At 44.6% G+C, this 23,608-nt stretch overlaps 1 protein-coding gene across 1 annotated transcript in view; it reads right to left on the minus strand.

The window, feature by feature from the left end:
* Window positions 1-653: 653 nt before the first annotated feature.
* The window catches only part of LOC146829209 (indolethylamine N-methyltransferase-like), a 243,661-nt gene continuing 220,706 nt past the window's right edge, over window positions 654-23,608 (minus strand). Inside the window, exon 3 of the mRNA XM_085606446.1 lies at window positions 654-1,092. Within this exon, the coding sequence (XP_085462572.1) occupies window positions 654-1,092 (439 nt within the window). The remainder of the gene's footprint in view (window positions 1,093-23,608) is intronic.

Raw genomic sequence — 23,608 nt, forward strand, 5'->3', positions numbered from 1 at the left:
GGGTATGCAATGCACAAAAGATGATAATTTCACACCACTACTTTAGTTACACAAATGTCAGTGAGTTTAAATCCATATTTCACCACATGAGGTTATAAAGTTTAATTAGTTATCATACTTTGCCAAGCAGACATAATTTGTGTAAAGTATGGATTCATGTACAGAGAAAGCATAGTCCTGTTCTGATTGTCTTGCCCCACCGTCATAACACATTTAGATAATGAAAGGAGTTAAGCACCCAGCTAAGCTGCAACATAGCTATTTATTTTATGAACATGGAAAGTAAAAACACCTTAGAGATACAGTTAATGATGAAACACAATAAGAATGTTCAAATGCATTATCTACAACTACAGCAGTCATTTCATACTTTATTTGCATTATTAATCATGGATTTTCTTTTTCACTGCAAGCTAATATTTATGGTAAGAGAATAAGCATATTGTTTAGTCACAAATAAAGAATAAGGTGGAAATGCCTCAGTATTGATTGATTAGCAACTTTAAATACATTTTGAAAGTATGGTTAGACAAAGCTTTAACAGGAAAGCAGTAAATGAATATAAGCTAATATTAAGGAAAGCAGAATCATGAATACAGAGGAAGAATAAAATAGTATTACTCTTCTTTGTGGCCGCTTCCCATCAAATGTGACTAGTAAACCTCTCTTTCTTTGCATGCAATAAGGAAAAAACGACCTGTAGCATCTGTTACAGAGTATAGTGATTTCTCAATGCGAGGTTTAACCTCAAGTGATTTAACTGCATAGCCAGTATCACTGATAGCTTTTCTCAAAAACTCTTCTTCCATGCATAGTACTGGGAACTTAAATGATCCAACCATATGAAAGGTGCATCCAAAGGCTCCAGTCATTACAAGATGACCTCCTTTTTTCAAAAGTGAAGACATATTTTTCAGAGCCTTGCAGTAGGCTTCCTCATCAATGCAAATCATTTCCAAACAGAATGTTGTGACCAGACAATCAGCTTGCGCAAAAATATGTGGGGCTACTGGGTCACTTTTAGAGACATCGTTTTCCACAATATATTTGATTTTTCTTCTCACTGTCTCTTGACATTCCATCCAATTGTCACTAAAATGACAAACACAGGAAACAATAAATGTACTGCACACATAACAGCTGTAATCATTGGTACACTCATTTAACAACTTGACACAAACTTTGCAAATACAAGAGCAGTGAACCAATTAAAAGTGTGCCATGCTATGTAAGTCCACTTAGGTCCAAGCCGTGCAGACTAGCAACTTCTGCAAGCCTTTTTTCCTGTTTCGCGCATCTGGAGAACAAACTCTAGAGAGCTTACCAACCTTCAAATTCCATGTCTACATTTGTAAGAGTCATGGGGCTACAAAATGCACTCTATTTCGATTAAACATTATTTGTCATAGTAATCCTTGCAATCCAAATGTAGCTTTCGTGAGAAGTCACATTTCTCCTCCTGGAGGATGCTTTTTGGTGGCTTAGAAGGCATATCACCATCAATGTTCAGTTAAAGGGCTGTGTTTACACTTACTAAAGTAGGGTAGTTAGAATATCACAACCAAATCTGAGAGGTCCTAGCTAATCCTGGGGTTCAGATTCATCGATAAATGCTATTTTATTCTTATTCTAGTGCATTTTCCCATAATGACTAAAATTACTGACAAACTATTCTACAATTTACAACCACAGTTTCCATTCAACAGCTCAGCTCTTAGTCATTGGTTAATCAAGAGATCTAGTACCAGTTATGACCAATATCCCTACAGTGAAGCAACTGGCTGGTGACACAGAAGCCTATTCCCAAAGGTAAATATACTTTTGTATAGTTACTCATAGATTACACAAACGCTTTGTAGTAACTTTACTACATTTTGATAGTCAACATTTCTGAGTGTAAATTTACTAAGATGTGTAGACCTACTGTACCTACACCCTGAAACCAGGTGATGGAGCCTAATTTACTTGTGTCAACTTACTACTAAGTTACTACTAATATATTTTCACCATAGGCTGTCGTTTCTTAGATTATAAATTTATTTCGTAAAATGTATGTTAATGTTAAAAAATAACATAACATAAAATTATTTTAAATACTTTTAAACCGAGAACAAATAAAATAAAATGTGCAGCACTATAAACTTAAAGGTATATTAATCAGTTAAATTAAATATTTTTATTTATGGTCTATTTAAAGATATATATTTTAAAAAATTCTTCTACAGTAAAATGTTTCTTTTTAGCTAATATATATTGCTAGAAATTATGTTTAGAATGAATTTTATACAATGTATGTTTATTTTTACATTTTAAATTTTTTATTCTGAGAACATTAAAATATGTAATTTTAACACTAGAAACAAATTATACTTATTTTTTAAATTCAAAAATATCAAAATAAGTTTAATTTATTTTAACATTATTTTAAATGTTTTTTTAATAAGTATGTGCTTCCACTATTTTCTGTAGGAGGGTTTTTGCAGTACCATTGAGAGAGGTCATGTGTGGTGCTGGACATACTGTGCTGGACTGGAGGGCATTTAACACAGTTATGGGTATTTGCGGCTGTACTAATAAATGTGCTACAAAGTGCTGTTTGTGAATAGGCCCTAGTGTATTTAACTACTTAGCTGGTAAGGATCAAACTGATATTATGTTACAGCAAACAAATGATGGACTGAATGCGGACAATGCAAACATTCTCCCCCAGTCAAAATATCTGGCTTAAATCCATCGTTCTTTTGCCTCCCTGGACCGGAAACAGGCATCCTAGGACCGGTTTCAGGGTATGTTACCCTTCTTCAGCCAGGCTAGATTGAATCCAGTGGCACAGTGAGCACGGGACCCACGTCTGGGCATACCCATCCCACTTAGGGCAAAAAGTGTTACAGCAAACAAATGATGGACGGAATGAGGACAATGCAAACATTCTCCCCCAGTCAAAAGATCTGGGTTAAATCCATCGTTCTTTTGCCCAATACGCCACCCCAATTTGGACCCAGCCATATGCAAATCAATCTTGACCCAGTGCCTCATGGGAACAGTCCAGACCGAACTTCCGGGCCAGGTCCTCCCTGGACCCGAAACAAGTATCCTGGGACTGGTTTCAGGGTATGTCACCATTCTTCAGCCAGGCTAGCTTGAATCCAGTGACACAGTGAGCACAGGACCCACGTCTGGGCATACCCATCCCACTTAGGGCAAAAAGTGTTACAGCAAACAAATGATGGACGGAATGCGGACAATGCAAACATTCTCCCCCAGTCAAAAGATCTGGGTTAAATTCATCGTTCTTTTGCCCACTACGCCACCCCAGTTTGGACCCAGCAATATGCAAATCAGTCTTGACCCTGTGCCTCATGGGAACAGTCCAGACCGAACTGCCGGGACAGGTCCTCCCTGTACCGGAAACAAGCATGCTGAACCGGTTTCAGGGTATGTCACCCTTCTTCAGCCAGGCTAGCTTGAATCCAGTGGCACAGTGAGCAAGGGACGCACGTCTGGGCATACCCATCCCACTTAGGGCGAAAAGTGTTTCAGCAAACAATTATGGGCGGAATGCGTACAATGCAAACATTCTCCCCCAGTCAAAAGATCTGGGTTAAATCCATTGTTCTTTTACCCACTACACCACCCCAGTTTGGACCCAGCCATATGCAAATCAGTCTTGACCCTGTGCCTCATGGGAACAGTACAGACCGAACTGCTGGGCCCGGTCCTCCCTGGACCGGAAACAAGCATCCTGGGGCTGGTTTCAGGGTATGTCACCCTTCTTCAGCCATGCTAGATGGAATCAGATGGATTTAGGCTCAGATCTCTGTACTGGGGTGAATGTACGACATTATTCTGCATTCTGTCCATCAACTGTTGTTAGGTCTTGCCTTGCTATCGCGTAAGCGATCGCAAAGCAAGACTATTGTAAGGGGCTCACAAAACTGCTCCGAAAAGCGGATTGCATGGCGAGCACGCGCACAATCACGTGCATCGTGCTGCCATGCAATCCGTTTGGTATCGCACTTCAAAGGGTCCGCTCCCCCGCCTGGAATGCGCTCCCCCGCCCCCGCCAAGCGTGCGCGCCATGCTCCGCCGGGCTTGTCTTGTTCTACTTTGAAGTTCTACAAATTACCTACCTTGCTATCATAGATCACAACCTCTCGTGCCTTATCCCAGTAATACTTAATCTGTTCCAGCCCTGTTCACCTCGATCCAGTTCCTTTTTGCCAGAAAGTCTCACTAATGCTGCCATCGAAATGTTAATTCAATTTACCATAAAGGAAACTGAAGTAAATGCACGGAATGCTTCCCCTCAGAGCAGCAGGCTTAACCTAATAACCAATTAACCGCTGGATTTAACCACTAACCCTGTGGTTCACAAGTACCATGCTACTTACCATAAAGCGCTTCAAGCCCCTTCAATGGTAGCGAAGCTCTAAACAAATGCATTTACTACTAAATAAGTTACCTTCCCCAGGATCCGAACCTGTGACCCGCAAGACACCCCCAGCTCTGTAGCAGGGGACTTATCTACGAGCCATGGGATGACAGACAACCTGTGACATGCACCACACGCGCAGACCAGTGCAGCAGGAGGTGCATTAACCACCCGGGTTAACTCACAACCACTACGAGCGGTTTATAAGGTGATCCTGCAGAGGGCAGGGAGAGAGTCTCTCTCTCCCTCTCTCTCTCTCTCTTTTCCCCCTCTGTCTCTCTCGTTCTTTCTGTTTCTTTCTCTTTCTCTCCCTCCCTCCTCTCTCTTCCTTTCTCTCCCCCTCTCTTTCTTTCTCCCCCTCTCTCTCTCTCTTTCTTTGTCTTTTTCTCTCTCTCTCTCTCCTCTCCTCTCTTTCTCCCACCCCTCTCTCTCTCTCTTCCTCTCTCTCTCTCTCTCTCTCTCTCTCTTCTCTTTCTCTCCTCTTTTCCCCCCTCCTTTCCCCCCTCGGACCATTTATCCGCCTGAGGTAGGTAAGATTAGTATGGTTGAGTTCTGTAGTAGTAACTCCTGCTATTGAAAACGCTGTGAAGCTATTAGAAATAATGCATAGAAAAATGTATGTCCGCCAGTGTGTGCAGTGCACCACAACGCTGCCAACATAAAGCCCGGTGACCACTGCTCCCTAAAGCTTTGTACTTCGCAGAAAGGATGCCCTCTTCCGCCCGACCCTTTCTGCTGACCACTTTCCGCCCCCTGAAGCCACAGCTGCACTGAAGGATAGTGAGTGATCTATAAATCATAGCGCCTCCCTGCAGCCTCCGGGTGCATGCACGTGAGTGCAGATGTCGGGTTTGCTCTCACGAGGACTTCCGAGGGTGTTCACTCTGCTGCTGAATTGCTCTCCTAGGCACAAGCTAGCGCCCCGAGGCCCTCGGTACGAGTGAAGAGCTACATTCGGGCAAGGCACAAGCCCTAAAACAAGCATTTGCAATGCAATAGGTCTCGCATTTACACGAGTTTGAGCTATTGACATAGCAAATGACAATCCCTTTTTTTTTTGTTTTCATTTTTAAAAACATAACTAAAAGGCATTGTCATTTACAATGCCAATAGCTTAAGTTGTGTAAATACGAGACCTATTGCATTGCAAATGCTTGTTTTTGCATTTGTCACCCCCGAGTGGAACGGGTATGCCGAGACGTGGGTCGTGTGCTCTTCATGCCACTGGACTCAAGCTATCCTGGCTGAAGAGGAGTGAAACCCCGAAACCGTTCCTAGGATGCTTATTCCAAGTCCAGGTATGACCTGGCTTGGCAGTTGGGACTGGACTGTTCCCATGAGGCACAGGGTCAAGACTGATTTGCATATGGCTGGGTTCAAACTGGAATGGCATGGTGAGCAACAAAATTATGGATTTAGGCCCAGATCTCTGTACTGGGGTGAATGTATGACATTGTTCTGCATTCTGTCCATCAACTGTTGTTTTTGCATTTGTCAAACTGATATAGGGCAGTCTGGCAGTGCCAGAAAGGCTACTCTGAAAGGTCAATGTGTGGGTTGTATTTTATGGCTGTTTGTGGGCTTGTTCTAAGGTCTGTTCTGCTGTTGATTTCAGTGATATACCATAAACATTTCCTACAGCAAGTGGAAATGCATGAAGATCCCAATATCTTGCAAAACATTTAGTCCCCCATGTAGTCCCCATACCTTGCAAAACACCTATACAGCAATGACAGTTCAAAACTGCCCGATTTGCAAATGTACAGTTATAAACCACAAGCGATTCTGTCGGGTGTCGCAATTAAAGTGAGAATTGTGAGAAAAACTATTCACTAAGCAGAGATTTTTTTGGGGGGGGGGTTGAAAAAACTATCCCTTTCAGGCAGAGTACCAGAGATCCAATTCAAAGTACATTAGGTGAAACCTCTGCACAAAAAGATTATTGTAACCCACTAAACATGACACAAAAAGAAATGTATTTATCACATTTATTGTTCATCTGTCCATAACACAAACAACACATGAAATACATTAAATTATACTAACATATATCACATGAAAAATCTAAAATTCACAGGGCCATATTCTCATGGAGCTATCTCCGAGTTAACGGCACTTTAGTGCAGCCAAAGTCGCGATAAATTCATCACCCCATTCACAAGCTGGTGCTAACAGCCCATAGCACCAGTTTTCCGGCGATAGCATCCACAAAAAACATCGCCACAGATGACCCCGGCAACTATCGCTAATGAGATGCAGAGTAGGCGTTCCCGAGCAAAAAGCCGCAACATTACCACTCCACAACATTCTCAATGACCAGCCACATCAGCGATAAGACCACAAAACATGCAATAAGGTGCATTAGCAGCAGGAAATTAACACCTGCTCTGACCTGGGGCAAAGTCGGACAACAACCAGCAACAGACAAGGGAGCACAGCCCAGAGCCAAGCATGAAGAACAACAGATGCACACGGACAACTGAACATGCAACCTGAAGCACCAATAGGGCAACAGCTCCCACCGCCACCACCCCCAGGACCCCCCCACCCCTGCCCTGACCATCATCGCCCAACAGGCCGACCGCACCAACACAGCGGACAACCAACATCCCACCCCACACCAAGCTGCTGGCTGTGCTGCACCTGTTGGCCTCTGGTACTCCCCAACAAATACCCGCCAGAGTCAGAGGAGTCTCACAGCCAGCTGCATCCAAGTCCCTCACACCTGTACTGGATGCCATCATCAGCCTGGTACCCCAGTATCTATACGTCCACCACAATGACCAGAGTCTGCTGGAGACCAAGCAAGGACCATATGTCATAGCTGAATGCACCTACTTGTTGGGGGCAATCCACAGCACACATGTCCTACTTGTGCCCCCTGGTGACACAGCACACAATCACTGCAACAGAAAGCACACAGCTCACATCAATGTGCAGGCAACATCCGAACACTGTGGAATCTCCACCAACGTCGTCGCCAAATACCCAGCCAGTGTGCATGATTCCATCATCCTCCGACAGTCCATCATCAACCAGCGCTTCTAGGATGGCACCAATGGGAATGCACTGCCCGTTGCCAAGTACCAAATGAGCTCCCCACACACCTCAACTCCACAACCATGCAACTCACAACTCTGGCAATTCACACATCACAAAATCACATTCAAAACAACATGCTCACCCACCAGATACGACAGAACGACTTACAATGGTAACCTGGGCAAGCCGTGAACATTAGCCATCAAAGGCATGGCATCTCAGTCACACAATAGCGGAATGTGGAGAGAGTTTGGAACCAGGTATGTGTGAAGGAGGCAGGAGAACCATGATTGGGAACGTACACAATGCCAAGAGTGGCGGTGATGTGCTGGACAGACCGCAGTATGCATAGCACACCCATTCCATGGTGACATACAACGCTGGTGTATGGAGTGTACTGGACAGTGGACGCAACCATGGCACCCCAGCCAGTGGGGGAGTTCTCAGAAATGTTGTCTGTTACATCCCCCCCGTAAGCGTGAGCGGAGTGGCATGGCCCGGCATATGCCGGGCCAGCGTAGGGGTGTGAATAAAAAGCATGTAGCCCTGGGCGTGGTCTTCTTATGGAATGTCCGACGTCTCTGCCAGGCGGCGCCTCTCACCCCGCCACGAGGCCGATGCCATCCTCCTGAGTGGAGTTGCCTGCGATCCTGTGCACCTGCCATACCCCGGCACGCTGGGCCCCGAATCCATCAGGCCCACCCCTGCACAGCCAGGCCACACTGATCACCTGCAGACACCGACGTGTGTCACTGAGGGCCCACCATGTGCCGGTGAAAGCTCCAAGCCCGAGGCCCACGACACTGGCAGCCTCCTCAGACCATCACGGCCTCCACGACACAGGCCCGCATTACTCCTTTTTCGTTGACGTACTCTACTGTTGCCTCTGGCCTACACTACGGTCAAGTAGGTCACACATTTGGAACTGAGTCTTGATTACATAATGGCAGAGTACTTATGTTCATTGCAGATTGTATATCAGTGTACTCCCCTCGATGTGGTGCCACCAACTCTGCGCATGGCATTCTTACGACACATGTCTGTTCTTCCCTGCTGACTACTGCCTTCGACCCACACTACGGTCAAGTAGGTCACACATTTGGAACGGAGTCTTGATTACACAATGGCAGAGTACATATGTTCATTGCAGATTGTATATCAGTGTACTCCCCTCGATGTGGTGCCACCAACTCTGCGCATGGCATTCTTACGACACATGTCTGTTCTCCACTGCTGACTACTGCCTTCAACCCACACTACGGAAAAGTAGGTCACACATTTGGAACTGAGTCTTGATTACACCATGGCAGTGAACATTATTTAAGGCAGAGTTTATGTCAATATTCTCCCTTCGATGTGGTGCCACCAAGTCTGTGCATAGCATTACAACCACACGTGTTTGTGGGCCCATGTGGACTACTGCCCTCGGCCTACGCTGCGCATGAGTAGGTCACAGATTTGGAACTGAACATCGATCATTTAGAGGCCGAATACATGTCATTGCACGCAAGGAGAGGCGTAAGAGGATGACTCGTTGCAGTCCGGAGGGAATAGGATCATCGTACTGAGGTGATCGGACACTACCGACAACTGCCCTGGTGTCACTAACTCTGTGCATCGCGACCCAACGACATGTGGCTGTGGGCCACTGCTGACCGATGCCTCCGGCCTACACTGCGGTCCAGTAGGTCACAGAGTCTTGATTTAGTGATGGCGGAGTTCATATCAGTGGACAGGCATCATCGCAGACTGCACCCCTTCCCAGCCCCAGTGCCACTAAGTCTGTTCCCCGACAGACATGGACACTCTCTGGTCATACATTGGTGCAGTTTGAGTCTATGGACTGGGGGTAGTTTTCATCCTCATGTGGCTGTCACCGAATTGATGTTGGCAACGAGGCTGTCGCTTTCCACTCCTCCATTTGCTGCTTCCGGATAACATCAGACCTTTGCATCATTCCCTGGAGGACACCTTCCACTGTCCCTCGCAACCCTCCGTCCCATTCACCTCGGACATCGATGATGACCTGCTCAGTCTGCGTGGCCCTACTTCAGTGCACCGCAAGTCACCGTCCCGTGGTGGTGGGCCTGTGCCGACCGCTGTGCATCCAGGGCCACTAACTCTGTGCAGCTCACGTCAGGGACCCTGTCTGAATGAATATTGGATGACCTCTGTAACAGTGGTCTTGGGGTCATTGATGCCATGTGCATGTGGCCCTGGGCTGTCCACTTCCTCTGGCCTCAACTGCGGACCACCAGGACTCACACATCAAATCGAGTCCTGGCCGGCCCGGACTTCGCATCACCGCAGGAGGCACACGCCACCCTCACAATGGCCAACTCCATCCACCATCTGCCAGAGGCAAAGCAGTGGTACTGGCAGACTAACGGAGTTGCTCAGGCCTGTCGTGGATTCCATCATCTGCCTGATCCCCTGCTCATCACTCCAGGTGCCACTTACTCAGTGCACCACAAATCATCTTCCATTACTGTTTTGGTTATGTGGTGTGGAGAGCTCAAGCAGCAATGTCACCTCAGGCAGTGCGGGAGACAGGGGACGACGATGAGGAAGATGATGCCTGTGTGACACCCCCTCCTGCAGCTACCTCAGGAATAACCCGAAGGGACACAATCCTAGACATTTTCTTCACATGAGCGAGCTCATCTCTAGTGCCCCAACCTCAGTGAACTGCAACTCCAGGACACTTCTGTTTGTATGTTGGGTGACCTCTGTACTTGCTCCAGCTCCCGCCATGTTGCTCAGCAGTTGACTCTGTTATGCTAGTGTTTTGTTTCCATTGCACTGGTGTCTACTGTTGTAGTTGTTGCCAGCACCAAGCACTCCATGCGGGCTGGCTTATACTCACCCGACACACATCCAGCACAGGCGTCACTGTACATGTGGCCCAGCCAATAAAGGGGCCGGGCGCACGTGCCTCTAGCCAGTTCAACATGATATATGCGTGTGTCCCTGTGGTCTTGTTGTATGCATGATGGCCCTGGGCTCTACGACATTACATTGTGCTGTGTACAGCGGATGCAGACATGTCACAGCAGGCAGCGGCTGAGACCTTGAACACGTAGCTTTGTAGTCACCCACTCAATGCTCATGAGGAGGGGACTGGGCTGTCGTATGGAGGTCCAACGTGGGTGTGTGAATGATGATTCCGTGGCTCAGGGCATGGTTCATTGCAGGACATGTGCACATTCATGTGTATCTGTCACAGTGTGTGTCTCCTTTGTGGGGTGGATGTGCTCCCTGATGGGACTTGAACACCCACATATGTGCTTTAGTTCAGCTTCCATGAGCTCTGAGTCCACCCGCACCAGTTCAGCCACCTCCTTTGGGCATTCTGACACCTGGCATTGGAATGTGGTGTGTGCCTCGGTGAAGTGTTGGGAGCCAGCCCTGGTGGAGGGTGCTTTCTGCTGTGTCATCTGTGCAGGGGCTGGGGTCTTCTCTATGTAGCTTGGCTGCCCTGCTCCTGGGGTGGGTTGCCTGAGAAGTCCATGAGCTGTCGTAGGGCGTCGGTGTCGGAGGTGTGGTGGTCGTCTCTGGCATCACTGATGGGTTGTTTGGTCTGACCTGCTGGAGGTGTTTTTTGTCCCTCTGCAATGTGAAGGGAGATGCATGTTGGCATTGTGTTGACATTTATGTTTGCGCATTGTTCTTGTTGACATACAGACTGTGTGTCAATGTACATTGGGACTGTTTGGGCAGTGCTGGCAATTTGGGGGGAGAGTGGACATTGGGATTACATGACGGATGTGAGGTTGTATCCGTGCATATTCATCTCACAGTTCCCCGCTCTGGCTCTGTCCAATGTGATTAGCCTGTTTCTGCACATAAGCCGACCCAGTTGCGTCCCCTGTTCTGCAGTGTGGGTGTTGCACTTGGTGCCACATTGTCATGGGATGTGCTGTGATTTCAATGTGTGTGTGCTGCAGTGTGCCACGGGAATGAGGGACATGATCCTGGGTCATTGTGGGTGTGCATTGTGCTATACTTGATTGTGCATGTGTGCCATTGTGCCCATCTCCCATCTCCCCCGTCCACCATCCCCCAGTCCCTGGTGGTTACTCACCCTGTTGTTGTTGTGTCAGGTCCTCTCGAGCTGTGTCCATACTCCCACCTCCTTGCACCGTCTCCACACTGATGAATGGCCTCCCTTTTCTCCTACTCCTCCTGTGGCGCAGAACTCTCACCTCCCTTCGCCGTTGCTGCCTTCCTGTTGGCAGCATCTTTGTGCCTGGTTTAGGATTTCAGGTCATGCCAGCGCCTCTTGGGCTCATCCATTGGCCTCCTCGACACTACGCCTGCATTCCAGGTAGTCTGATTGTGGGACAGTTTCTGGGAGTGTTCTGTCACCTCCGTGATGCTCGTCTTGTTTTCCTGTGGACTGCACCCCGTCTTCCTCTCCCTCTTCTCCCTGGCCTTCCCCGACCCCGTTGTACCTTGGTGGTCTGTGGAACTTGTGGGGTTCGCGTTGGCCTCTGCGCTGGGTCAGGGTGCATCCATGGTGCTGCGCACTGTGGATTGTTTCTGGTGTGCTTTTCTTGTTCTGCTTTTGTAGTGTATTTTCCGGCCAGACAAGTGGGAATATGCAGGCCTGTGGCTGGTTTTCGCAGCTTTTTGTATCACGCTTGGCCTCATCGCAGCTTTTTAGGTGTTCGTTGTTCACATTTGTGCGGCATGGCGTTGGTTTTAATGCGGCAATTTGGCACGTTATCTGGTAACTATTGCATGGTACCGCCGTGTTGTGGATACTTGGTTAACACGGCATAAATTTCCCGCGACATATAGTCAAATGTCCAAACAATTGAAGTTCAAAATATCCTTGTATTGTTTCATTTTGTTTTTGTAGGATAGCTGACGCAGGACATAAGATATTCACGTCAATGTTTCGACCCTCTGATAACGTTTTAATGGTTATACATCACAGCGGGTCTTCTTCAGACTAAAACAACAAACAGACAGTCTGTAGAAAAAATATACCTATTTTTAGTGTTGTGCACTATATGTACAGTGGCTTGAGATAGGAGGGGTGGGCCACTTATTGGTCACTCACCTCCAATTGAAGTGTCCAGGAACACAGAGCTTGTGCCATGTAGAATATCATCAGAGTATATTTCATGTCACCATGTCACCCAGCCGGGTACACTTTTTGTGTAAAATGCGGTATTACCCAAATAGTCCTCTCCTGTAGTTCACAAAACCCTGTAAAATGAATTCTGAAAGAGATGTCATGAATCAAGATTTAAAATGCGGGGAAACCTCGACCTCATAAGTGATACAGTGTGACCAGCACCATGTTGCATGTTAATCATGTTCATATCCAACACGTGGGTATATAACTTTGCCATGTGGAATGTGATCAATTGCATGCAGCTAAATAGCTCAACCAAAAGACCCCTGAAGTCTTACTGTGGGTATGGTTGTAACCAGTCTCGAATAGTAATTCCGGTTGCTTAAATACATGCCTGGAGTGTTTAACCTGATTGTGATGTCAAAACCTGTGATTAATACCCATTTCACAAAAACATAAGCATGTGACTTCAAAAGTACGGACAGGAAAGCAAGCACGTCCGAAGCGCCTACACCAATAGATCTGTGTGTGCTTCAAGTGGATACAATTGAAAATTATAGCAAATAATTCCATTAACATGTTATCAGAGGGTTGGAACGTCGACGTGCATATCTTATGTCCTGCGTCCTCAAACTTACCAATACAAAAAGAAACAGTACAAAGATAGCTTGAATTTCAATTGTTTGGACATTTGACTATATGTGTTGTTTATGTTTTCATATTATTATTTGTAAACACTGTCCATTTTTTTATTTTTCAAGTGAACAATACAGCTGAACAATACATGTAATTGATAAATTGCTTTTTGTATTGTGTTTTGTGGGTTACCAGAATTCTTTTGCGCAGAGGTTTCACCTAATGCACTTTGAATTGGAGCTCTGGTACTCTGCCTGAAAGGGATCATTTTTCAACCCTCCAAAATCAATGCTTTCTGAATAGCGTTTCTCACAATTCTCACTGGAATTGTGAGCCCCAACAGACACGCTTGTAGCTTATAACTGTATACCTATGTTCTGAGGGACAAAGGGCAACCCCATTACACTTAATGGATGATTTGCAAATGTAGCCCACTTTTACAGCCATGTGATTTGCTACTGGGAGCCAGTTTTATGTTGGTGCCAGGGACTATTTTTGTCCACAGTACAACCCTGCTGAAGACTCACCCACACAACACTTAGTCCTGAGCCTTTTACTGTTTGTTCGAAGAACTTTGTGCTTAAGTATTCATAACGTTATTGACGAAAGGTATCCAGGACAAATGTGTCATTTTCCCCACAGGTATGGGATTGTAAAAATACCCTGGGGTTTGTGGATTTTCGTGGAGGCAAGGGAGTAAATAGGCAAAATATATGACATTTTTTAGCTCTTTTTGAAAAATGGGAATAAAAGATTTGTTAGATAACACGTTTTGCTTTCTAAAATGACATAAAAACCTTGCTGTGCTAACAACATCTTCCCAAATTTCAAAACAGAGTTGTAAAAAATATTTTTTGCCAACGGTTTTGCATTTTCTGAATGGTACTCAATTTTTCCTATTTTTGTGGTTTCTAACTAATAATAGTTTGCGGTGGAAACAGATATGAAACCCAGGAGTGATACAGAAATCTACATATTTCAGAAATGTAGACAAAATCCCATATGGGATCATTTTCGTAGATCACACATATTCTTCCAAAGAAACTAATTATTATGAAAGTAAATTGGAAAAAAATAGCTGGCAATGTTTTTATCTATATTTTAATACACCAATGTCTTATTCGCAAAGAAATATACTGATATGTCTACCAAGTCCTTTGGGTGTTAAGTTTATATAGTGTATAATGGTTGTCGAAAAATGCAAAATTGAGAGCGAATAATTGAGCTGCAGCTTAGTTAATGAATAGTGATTATTCGTACAGTTCTGAATTTTGGGGTGCCCACACTATCATGCTCTTCAAAGGACATTTTTCTAAAAGTTCTTTCCTGCACACTGGCTTACATTTAGAAGCCAGACAATTAGAGTGAAGTTCAATTTATAATGCAAATATGTTCTAGTCTGCATTCCTGCACTTCTCCCAGTAAAAATGATATCCTACTTGTGTGACAAGGCCTAGCAACCATGAAAGGGAAGTCCCCAAAATTTACTATAGTGATGTCAAGTTTCTGCTTAAAATAATGCCTAAAATAATGCCTTTCCACATATTTCGGAGATGGAAATTTCTGAGAACATCAGGGATCAACACAATTCCTGCCACCCTGCTTTTCCACATTCCTCTCAATAAAATAAAACTTTTGTTGCCAGTGGAGCAGGAAATAGGGGTACACCAGTATTGCAGAACCCCTACAGGTGTTCAGAAGGAGAATGTGCAAGAAACAGACTTTTGAATTTTGTTTTTATCTTGTAGCATTTGCTGTCGATTGACAGACACTTTTCGAAAATCAGAACATGTCTTCTTTAAAGAGGTGATATTTAATTTTTCTTTTTTCTGACAGCTTAATGAAGGTATTTTAAAACATCAACCAAGTGAAAATCTACTGGGTACAGAGAATGTGAAATGCCACTGTATGACAAATATTTTTAACACATGACTACATTGAAAAACTTGCAAATGAACTTTAAAAGCATTTACAAAAAATATAACTATAAGGGAAATTTCAAATGGGCAATTTGTTTTTTCTTTAATTGTATTTACTTGTTTGCTCCTGATATAGAGTTTGCAGCAAACTGCTTGTGCGATGCAATTTTACTGCATTAGTAATAACGTAATACCATCATACAATAGACAAAATCCATGCTCCTTTACCACAAGCACAGTGTCAATGGTAAATGTGGAGATTAAAAATATTTAAAAACATGCAGTAATTGTTTTACTCTGCTTAATTTTTAATACAATAAAATACTTAATTGAGGGTAAATTTCAGCAGAAGAATGTCATGTAGCAATGTAGCATTCCAATGGAAGGTCCTGACTCACTAAGCGTTTAAGTGTCCACATGTAGCTTCCATGCACAAACGGCTGAATTTCTGACAACAAAATCATATCACTGTTTCACAGAATCGGGATTGTTGGATTCCGCCACATACATGGAATTTATTCCCACAAACATGTCATCGATCTGGTGATAAAAACTTATTTTCTGAAAAATTCCAGTGTTGGTAGTTCAGCTAAAGAAAGTTATATTATCTACTAATACAGCCGACTGTTGGTATCAAACTGTATGCCGGCAGTATTCCAACCTGAAAAGAGGTACAAACTGAGTCCCTGATGCATGGAAAATATTTCATCTTGCATAGCATGATACTTATTGCAGGGTTTGCATGACCAAAAGACAAATTTGCAGCGTATGAAAGTGACCCTGTTTGTTGCAAATGTCCACATTGCAGCCCCTAAAAAAGCAATAAAATAGGACAGAAAAGTGCTGATACACTTGAAAAGTGCAAGGAAACATATCAGTTGTATTCAACCACGAAAACCACTGACAAATTGTCAACACTTAAAGCAGTCGGGTTGTACTTGCACAGTGCAAGATGTTTATGAGGGACAGGTTCTTACATGTGATTGTCACCTGCAGGTCCTGGAGGAAGCAGGCAGATGTACAAAGGACTGCTGCGTGTTATTTTCGATTACACTTACCGTAGCATATTACCAAGCCCCTATCGCCACCACAATGTCACTTTTTGTGACATTATGGTGGGTGATAGGGTCAGTAAGGTGTACCTTCCTGTACATAAACAAACCTTTTTTTTAAATGCCATTTTGTAACTTACATGTGTTTTGCATGAAGCAGCACTCATGTAAGTTACAAAATGGCATTTTAGGTCTGTTTATGTACAGGAAGGGACACCTTCCTGTACATGAACAAACCTCCCTGCTCGCAGACACCCTTGCACTCTGGTGCAAGGGGTGCCTGCGTTTGCGTTAAGTCGTGAGACTTAGCGCCATTGCAGGGGGAAACGCCAGGCTGCACCATATCCTTGGTAATATGGTGCAGCCTGGCGCTTCCGAAGTAGCGATGAAAGGCGTTTAGCCAAGGAGGCTAACGCCTCTCACCGCCACTTCCTAGATAATTTGCCCCTAAATGTTTTCTTTCTTTCAGACACTCTCTCTTTAAGAGGGAGGAGCAATTACAATGGGTCTTTGGCATTTGGAAAAAGAGGATGGAAGTTTGACGTGCCCTGGCCTGCAGACCTTATCCCAATATTTACAACCATTCACATTGTTTTTCAAAGATAATGCAGTTTGATGCGTTCTAACAAGACTGCATTTCTACAAATTCTTATCAACGGCCTTTGTGTACTGTGCAAAATGATCACAGCTATTGGGGAAGTGATTTCGCCATGGGAATTTTTTCACTTTTTAGAAAAACAAAAAATGTACAAAGTGCAAACGTACATTCACTTTCAGATTGTGCATGCAAAAAAGCATATCTAAACATTTCCAAATATGTTAATAGATATGCATCTCAATTTTCCTTGGTATTTACAAAAGTTACAGATTCCCATGAGTTCTCCGGGATCTCTCTAAAAAATCCAAATGTTGTATATTTTCCAGAAATACAGGCTAAACCCACTTAAAAATATTTCTAACTTTTATTAGAACATTGGAATGTTGGAAGCTCCATTGAAAACAATGGAGTGCTCCGGGCTTATAATAGCTGGTATAAGCCCGGAGCTCCAACATTCCAATGTTTCTTTGTTCACAGCTCTGGCTGTGAACAAAGGCTTCAGGGAGTCCGGGGGGCTTTCAATCCCCTCTGCGCTCCCTGAAGGCTTTATTTGTTAGAACATTCTGCCCTCTAGTGGCAGAATGTTCTAATAGCCTTATAGCCCTTTGTAGCAGGGCTATACCGGCAATTAAAGTCCCGCTGCTTTGTTAAAGTCCCTCCCCTTCGGCTTGGGCCTTTAACGCTGCAGCGGACCTTTAATAGCCGGTATAGCCCGCTATAAGGCTATATTGAGACATTACGTCTAATTCATAGACAAGAAACCTCTACCTTGAAAAAATTACCAAGAAAAACTGTAACAACGGTTTTTCAAAGTGGAGAAAATATAGAGAAATATTGCCACTAAGTGAATTTGGGAGGAATGTTAGGATTGTGCTGAAAGATAAATACTTTGAAGAAGGCACAATATAATTTCATATGCAAAATATGTTGATGAAATGTGTTTAAAAATGTATTAAACATAATGATGATGATGATAATAATAATAATAATATCAACAACAGCAATAATAAATGCAGATTACTGAGAAAAAATGTGTATACCATATTTTTACATTATTTTAAAATGATGTACTCTAGGGCATAATGTGGAGAAAGGCTGGAATGTGGTTATTGTGGCATATTATTGGAAGAACGCAGCACAAATAGGGGGAATTTTGAGGGTTTATTGACCTAAATAAGCACAAGCATTTGCAATGCAATCGGTCTCGCCTTTGGGACATTATAAGTATTTAGTGATTCAGCATATCGCACATTAGTGCAATGTTGATTTCCGTGGCTATAAATGTATCACTATGTAAGCGCTCCATCAAATAATCATATGCAGCCCCCTCTAAAATTCTACACAATGGTGTAGTTTAATGGCTAATATAAAGTAAAATTGTACACCCGTGGGGGGAGTAAATAAAGTGCAGAGGAGCTGTTGCCTTCTTTGAGAAGCGTGGGGCGGGGTCATCCTCCTGTATTATGCTTTTTATACCTACCTGTAGGTACGGAGATGTGTTCAACAAAGAGGGAGAGAAGCAAGCCACCTGGGTAGAGTGTTACACAGGCCTGCAACTCACTAGCCACAGGAGATGACCTGCCTGCAGCACAGCGCCTCCTACTGACAGAAACAAGACTGAGCCCGTTTGTGAGTCTGGAGAGAATATTGAATAAATCGCTCTTGATTTTTAAATTTCCATAATGCCTCCTAACACACTTTCATCGTTTCAGGACAATGGAACACTAATAATTACAAGCATGCAACAGTTGCATAACTAAATACTTATAAGGTTCCAAAAGCGAGACCTATTGACTATGCCAATGCTTGTTTCTGTTTATTACTGCTCTGTAGTAATGGCGGCGCACGGGTGCCACCATTACTACATAGAAGTAATAAACAGGAAAAAAAAGCGAAGAGAACATCAAAGCGGCCGTGCGGCCGCGAAAGTGATCGTTATCAAACATCAAATCGGCTGTGCGGCCGCGAAAGTGAGGCACGCGCGCCCGCGTACATGCACTGTAGCTCTAGGCTACAGTGGTAGCACTTTTTTGAGCCCTCACAAAAAGTCTCGCCAGACCAGCGCATGCGCTGGGTCAGGCGAGACCTAACAAAAAGGATGCCCCTCTCATACTCAAGTTCAAAGGGCACAGGGACCAGTAACTCGAACTGTGGCAAGTCCAAACACCACATGCATGAGAACAAAAAACTCACTGTTGCCCTATGTCTTACCTGAACAAGAAATCATACGAGTACCTCAGTACAAAGACCAACCACATGTTCAGTTCATGATTATGCAGTTTACAGGTAGTCACTGAATCAGTGAAAACACCAATAATATTATCAAACACGAGAGAACATTTTGTACAGGATCCATCCAGAGTTAATGTATTTCAAGGTCCTCTTGCATGAGATAATTAGGAAAAAGGAAGAAAAGTGAAATAAAACAATTGCCTAGTATCACACTATTTGGTCAAGTGGGAAAGCCAGAATTGATTCCAGGTTTTCTGGCTTCACTTTGTGTATTTCAGCCAGCCAGTAGAGGTACATGCTTCACTTCCCCTACATCTACCCTATATCGCCAATCCCTTCACCCTCCCAACAGCCACCCTTGGTCACACCACAGACCAAATATTTTGGCCCTTGCGAAAATATTTGCGAGTACCCATGCTCTAAACTATAGCGCTAAGTAATGAATTTACAATTAACGTAATTGCATATAATGGGCCCCAGAATGTTTGCGTAATTGTGTGCGAAAACATTACACCAATTTCCCACTTCTTAAAAAAATACCATGGTTAGTCTAACCCAGGGTTTCAATGTCCATAAAGGTCACGGGAAAAAACCTTGGAAATCTGGGGGAAAGTGGTTCAGCTTTCATCGCTAGTTAGTCTGAAGGCTCCGGAACACCAATAAAAGAAATTCATATAGCCACACTCTTGCCTTCTGCTGCAGAAGCATAAGTGCTGTTCCAGACTCTGGAGCAGAGGATTCTTTTAGGGTTTCTCTTCAGAACCACCTGAAACTGAGCTGTGACTTCCTAACCATATATTCAGAAAACTAGGCTCTCTACATGTTCTTTTTTTGCAGATTTATAGAGCAGGAACTCGACCTGAAGGTATTAGAGCACTTTACATGTGCACCAGTTACGTTACAAGGACACATTACTTATGTATTTATGTTGTTGACACAGGAAGATAGGCATAAGGGATTTGGCCAGCATCACACTCTGAAACTGAAGCTGGTTCCCCAGTTCCAACGTCGGCAGCTCTTGTCGTTAATAATGTTCAAACAATATTCCGAAGACGAAGGGTTACAACCCCCGGAATACGTGGAGCTGCACGCGCTCGAAGAATATAGGTTTGGTGTCGAAGTATTTTCTAGGAGAGTTTGTAGGCCTTGGTCCAGCAGTCCTTGTCTAACCGTACTCCATAACCTGCTCTGAAGCGATGGAAAGCTTTATTTTAACCCCTTCCACGCTCATGATGGAACCACGCCGTCATGAGTCACGGGCGGCGTGTGCTCATGACGGCGTGGTTCCATCATGCTGCGGCCGCTCCGCCTACGCGGCACTAATTCCCCGCCTGTGCGGGCGAAGTACTGAGTGGGCGGAGTCGTGACGGAACCACGCCGTCATGAGCACAGCTCGCCCGTGACTCATGACGGCGTGGTTCCGTCACGAGCATGGCGGCGCCGCGCTCACCCCGAACCCCCCCAGCGCCGCGGCGGAATTTGCGCCGCAGCGAAGGGGTTAAACACGTGTGTTCCAAAGCGGGAAATGGTGGCCACCAGTGAAAGGCTGGGAGCCCTGTGCTCGTCTACTAAAGCGGGTGGCCCCTCTCAGCTGCAGCGAGCAGGCAGTTCATGAGAACCACTAAGCGTGCAGGCCCTGCATTCCACCATTATCATGCGTGCAGGCATCAGGCCCCCGGAGAGGCAGGGGAAAGACAGGGTGGAAGTAATGAATGCTCCCGGGCTTAACCACGACACGGCATATGGAAAACAGGAGCTGTAATTAACACACCAGGCACTAGGAGGCAGGGAGGGTTAAAAACGGCGCCGCAGCTTTTCATTTGCAACTTTGTGCATTCACAGCAGGTTAATAGCCACTATTTTATACTCGGAAAATAAATGTCAAAAGCGCACGTGCTAACAAATGGAATACATGAAGTGCCTAAAACCACAGCGCAGGTGTAATCACTATAACCTTACCTCCAATATACAGAATATTATACCACCAACTATATTTTATTCTGAGGCACTTAAAGGTAAGGGTTCGGGAGGGCAGTGGGGCCAAGGGGTAGCATGGGTCACTTGTCCCAGCTTTTAGATGAGTTGTGACATCACAGGCAAATGATTAGCAATAATAATAGGCTCTAAGAGGCGCTCCACAGCTCCCATCTGCAGTTTCTATGAGCTGTAAGTAACCGTTGTTACTATGAACCAATTTAGGGGCATATTATCAAGGACGGCGTTAAAATTATCACCGGTTTAGCGGCAGAAAACTGCCGCTAAAGCGGTGATAATGGGCTTGATAATATGCCCTGGAGAATTCCAATAGAAGCCCATGTTCACACCAGAACATGGACTTCTATTGGAATTCTAAAGGGCATATTATCAAGCCCATTATCGCCGCTTTAGCGGCAGTTTTCTGCCGCTAAACCGGCGATAATTTTTAACGCCGTCCTTGATGATAGTGTTTTTAGTGTTGATATGCCCCTTAGTACTACTCAGCCAAACTTGGGGGCATATTATCAAGTCAGGCGATAAAATTATCGCCGCTTTAGCGGCAGAAAACTTCTGCTAAAACGGCGATAATGGGCTTGATAATATGCTCTATGGAATTCCAATTGATGCCCATGTTAGATGTGAAGGACATGTAACCTGAACTTCAATTGAAATTCCATAGAGCATATTATCAAGCTCGTTTTAGCGGCAGTTTTCTGCCGCTAAAGCGGCGATAATTTTATCGCCTGTCTTGATAATATGCCCCTTGGAAGGATAAAAGGTGGAGTTTGCCTTGCCAAGTTGCCATGACTCAAAGTGACAAGGAAAAAACTCATATAAATTGCAACTAGTTTTTTTAAAATTTAAACAAAGCAATAACAGATTAAGAATTATAGCAAAAAGGTTAGACCAAGTAACGACTCTTGGGGGAACATTTGAAACTATACAATCTTATTCTAAACAAAATCAGCAAGGGCCTGCGATAACTATCACTCAGCACTTTTAGCGCAAGGATAATTATCGCAGGCTAATGCTGGATTCTATCGCGGAGATAGCATGCTATCAGCAACGCTTATCTCCCAAGCGATAGGAATCCATGCGTTAGCTGGAAAACAGTTTGATTATCGCTGGAAATCCAGCGATAATCGCACTGCGACCAGTGATACCTTGCTGATAGGGCAGGGTGGTCTTAGCCATGTAATCCACCTCCCATTGGATTACATGGGTAAGTCAGATCACAAGCAGGCGTAAGGAAAGTAGCGATAACTGTGGTTAGCGCTAATTTTCTTATCGCTCTGCTTGTTTGCGTGCAGCTTGATAAATGGAGAAATGTCGCTTAGCGACATTTCTCCAGTTATTTTGGCACGAAACGCCCACTTTGCATCTCATTAGAGATGCAAAGCTGGGCGTTGTTGTAAGGGGCGCTAAATCAGCAAAACACGCGATAGCGTCTTTGCTGATAAGGTGATGAAATTATCGCCGCTTTTTGGCCGAAAACAGCCGCAAAAGCGGCGATAATTTTCTACCGACGCCTTGTAGATATGCACCAGAGTCTCCAAGCATTGAGAGGAAGGTCGTGTGCAGAAGTTCCCAAGAAGCTGAAGCCGCAGTCGTGATCGGGCGGAAGGGATTTGTCCGAGTGGCGAAAATTAACAGGACATAAATTCATTTCCGCCTGTGGAACGCGGTATCCACTGTTCACGCGCATGTGAAGGAGGTGTGTGTAGCTGGGTCTAAGAGCGCGTCCAGGGAAAACTATCTGACCCCCTTTTAGCCTCTTCCGGGCCCAGCCTGTAATTTCATGAACCTGTGATACTATCGGGCATATTATCAAGAGAGGCGATAAAATTATCGCCGCTTTAGCGGCAGAAAACTGCCGCTAAAGCAGCGATAATGGGCTTGATAATATGCTCTATGGAATTCCAATTGAAGCCCATGTTAGATGTGAAGGACATGCCCCTAGGTTTCTTTTTGCCTGTCTGGCACTAATGGAAAGTGAGCAAGCGCCTCTGCTGCATAAGAGGTTTTACATGCAAGCGGAACTTCCCTTTAAAGTCTTTGTCACACCAAGTGTGGAAGGGCTGGGATAGGGTTAGTAACAGCCATGGCTGTGCAAGAACATGCGCCCCTAGGTGGGGGGGGGGGGGTTCGACTCACAGAAGACAATTCTCGTTTTTGTATAAGAGACTGCAGTTAAAGTGGGCTGCCTCGTGAATGAGAGATGGGGGTGGGGGTGCAAACAGTGACATCTAAGGAGGGAGAGGTCATGAGACATCATTGTCATGTCCATGGTCAGAGGAGCTCCTTCTTACAGACCATGAACCTACTTTATTAAACTCTTACCGTGGCCGAAGACAGGCTATCGAGTGCTTTATTTATCCCAGAAACTTGTAGCCTAAGGAGTTTTAAACAAAGGACAAACTCAGGACAATCTTAAAACTGTTAAACCCAAGGAAGAAATAGTGAACCAGACATAGGGGCATATTATCAAGAAACAGCGCTAAAATTATCGCCGCTTTAACTGCAGAAAACTGCAGCTAAAGCGGCGATAATGGGCGTGATAATATGCTCTTGAGAATTCCAATAGAAGCCTATGTTCTGGTGTCAACATGGGCTTCTATTGGAATTCTCACTGGC

The sequence above is a fragment of the Triturus cristatus genome, chromosome 5_2 (genome assembly GCF_964204655.1).
Source record: "Triturus cristatus chromosome 5_2, aTriCri1.1, whole genome shotgun sequence".
NCBI lineage: Eukaryota > Metazoa > Chordata > Amphibia > Caudata > Salamandridae > Triturus > Triturus cristatus.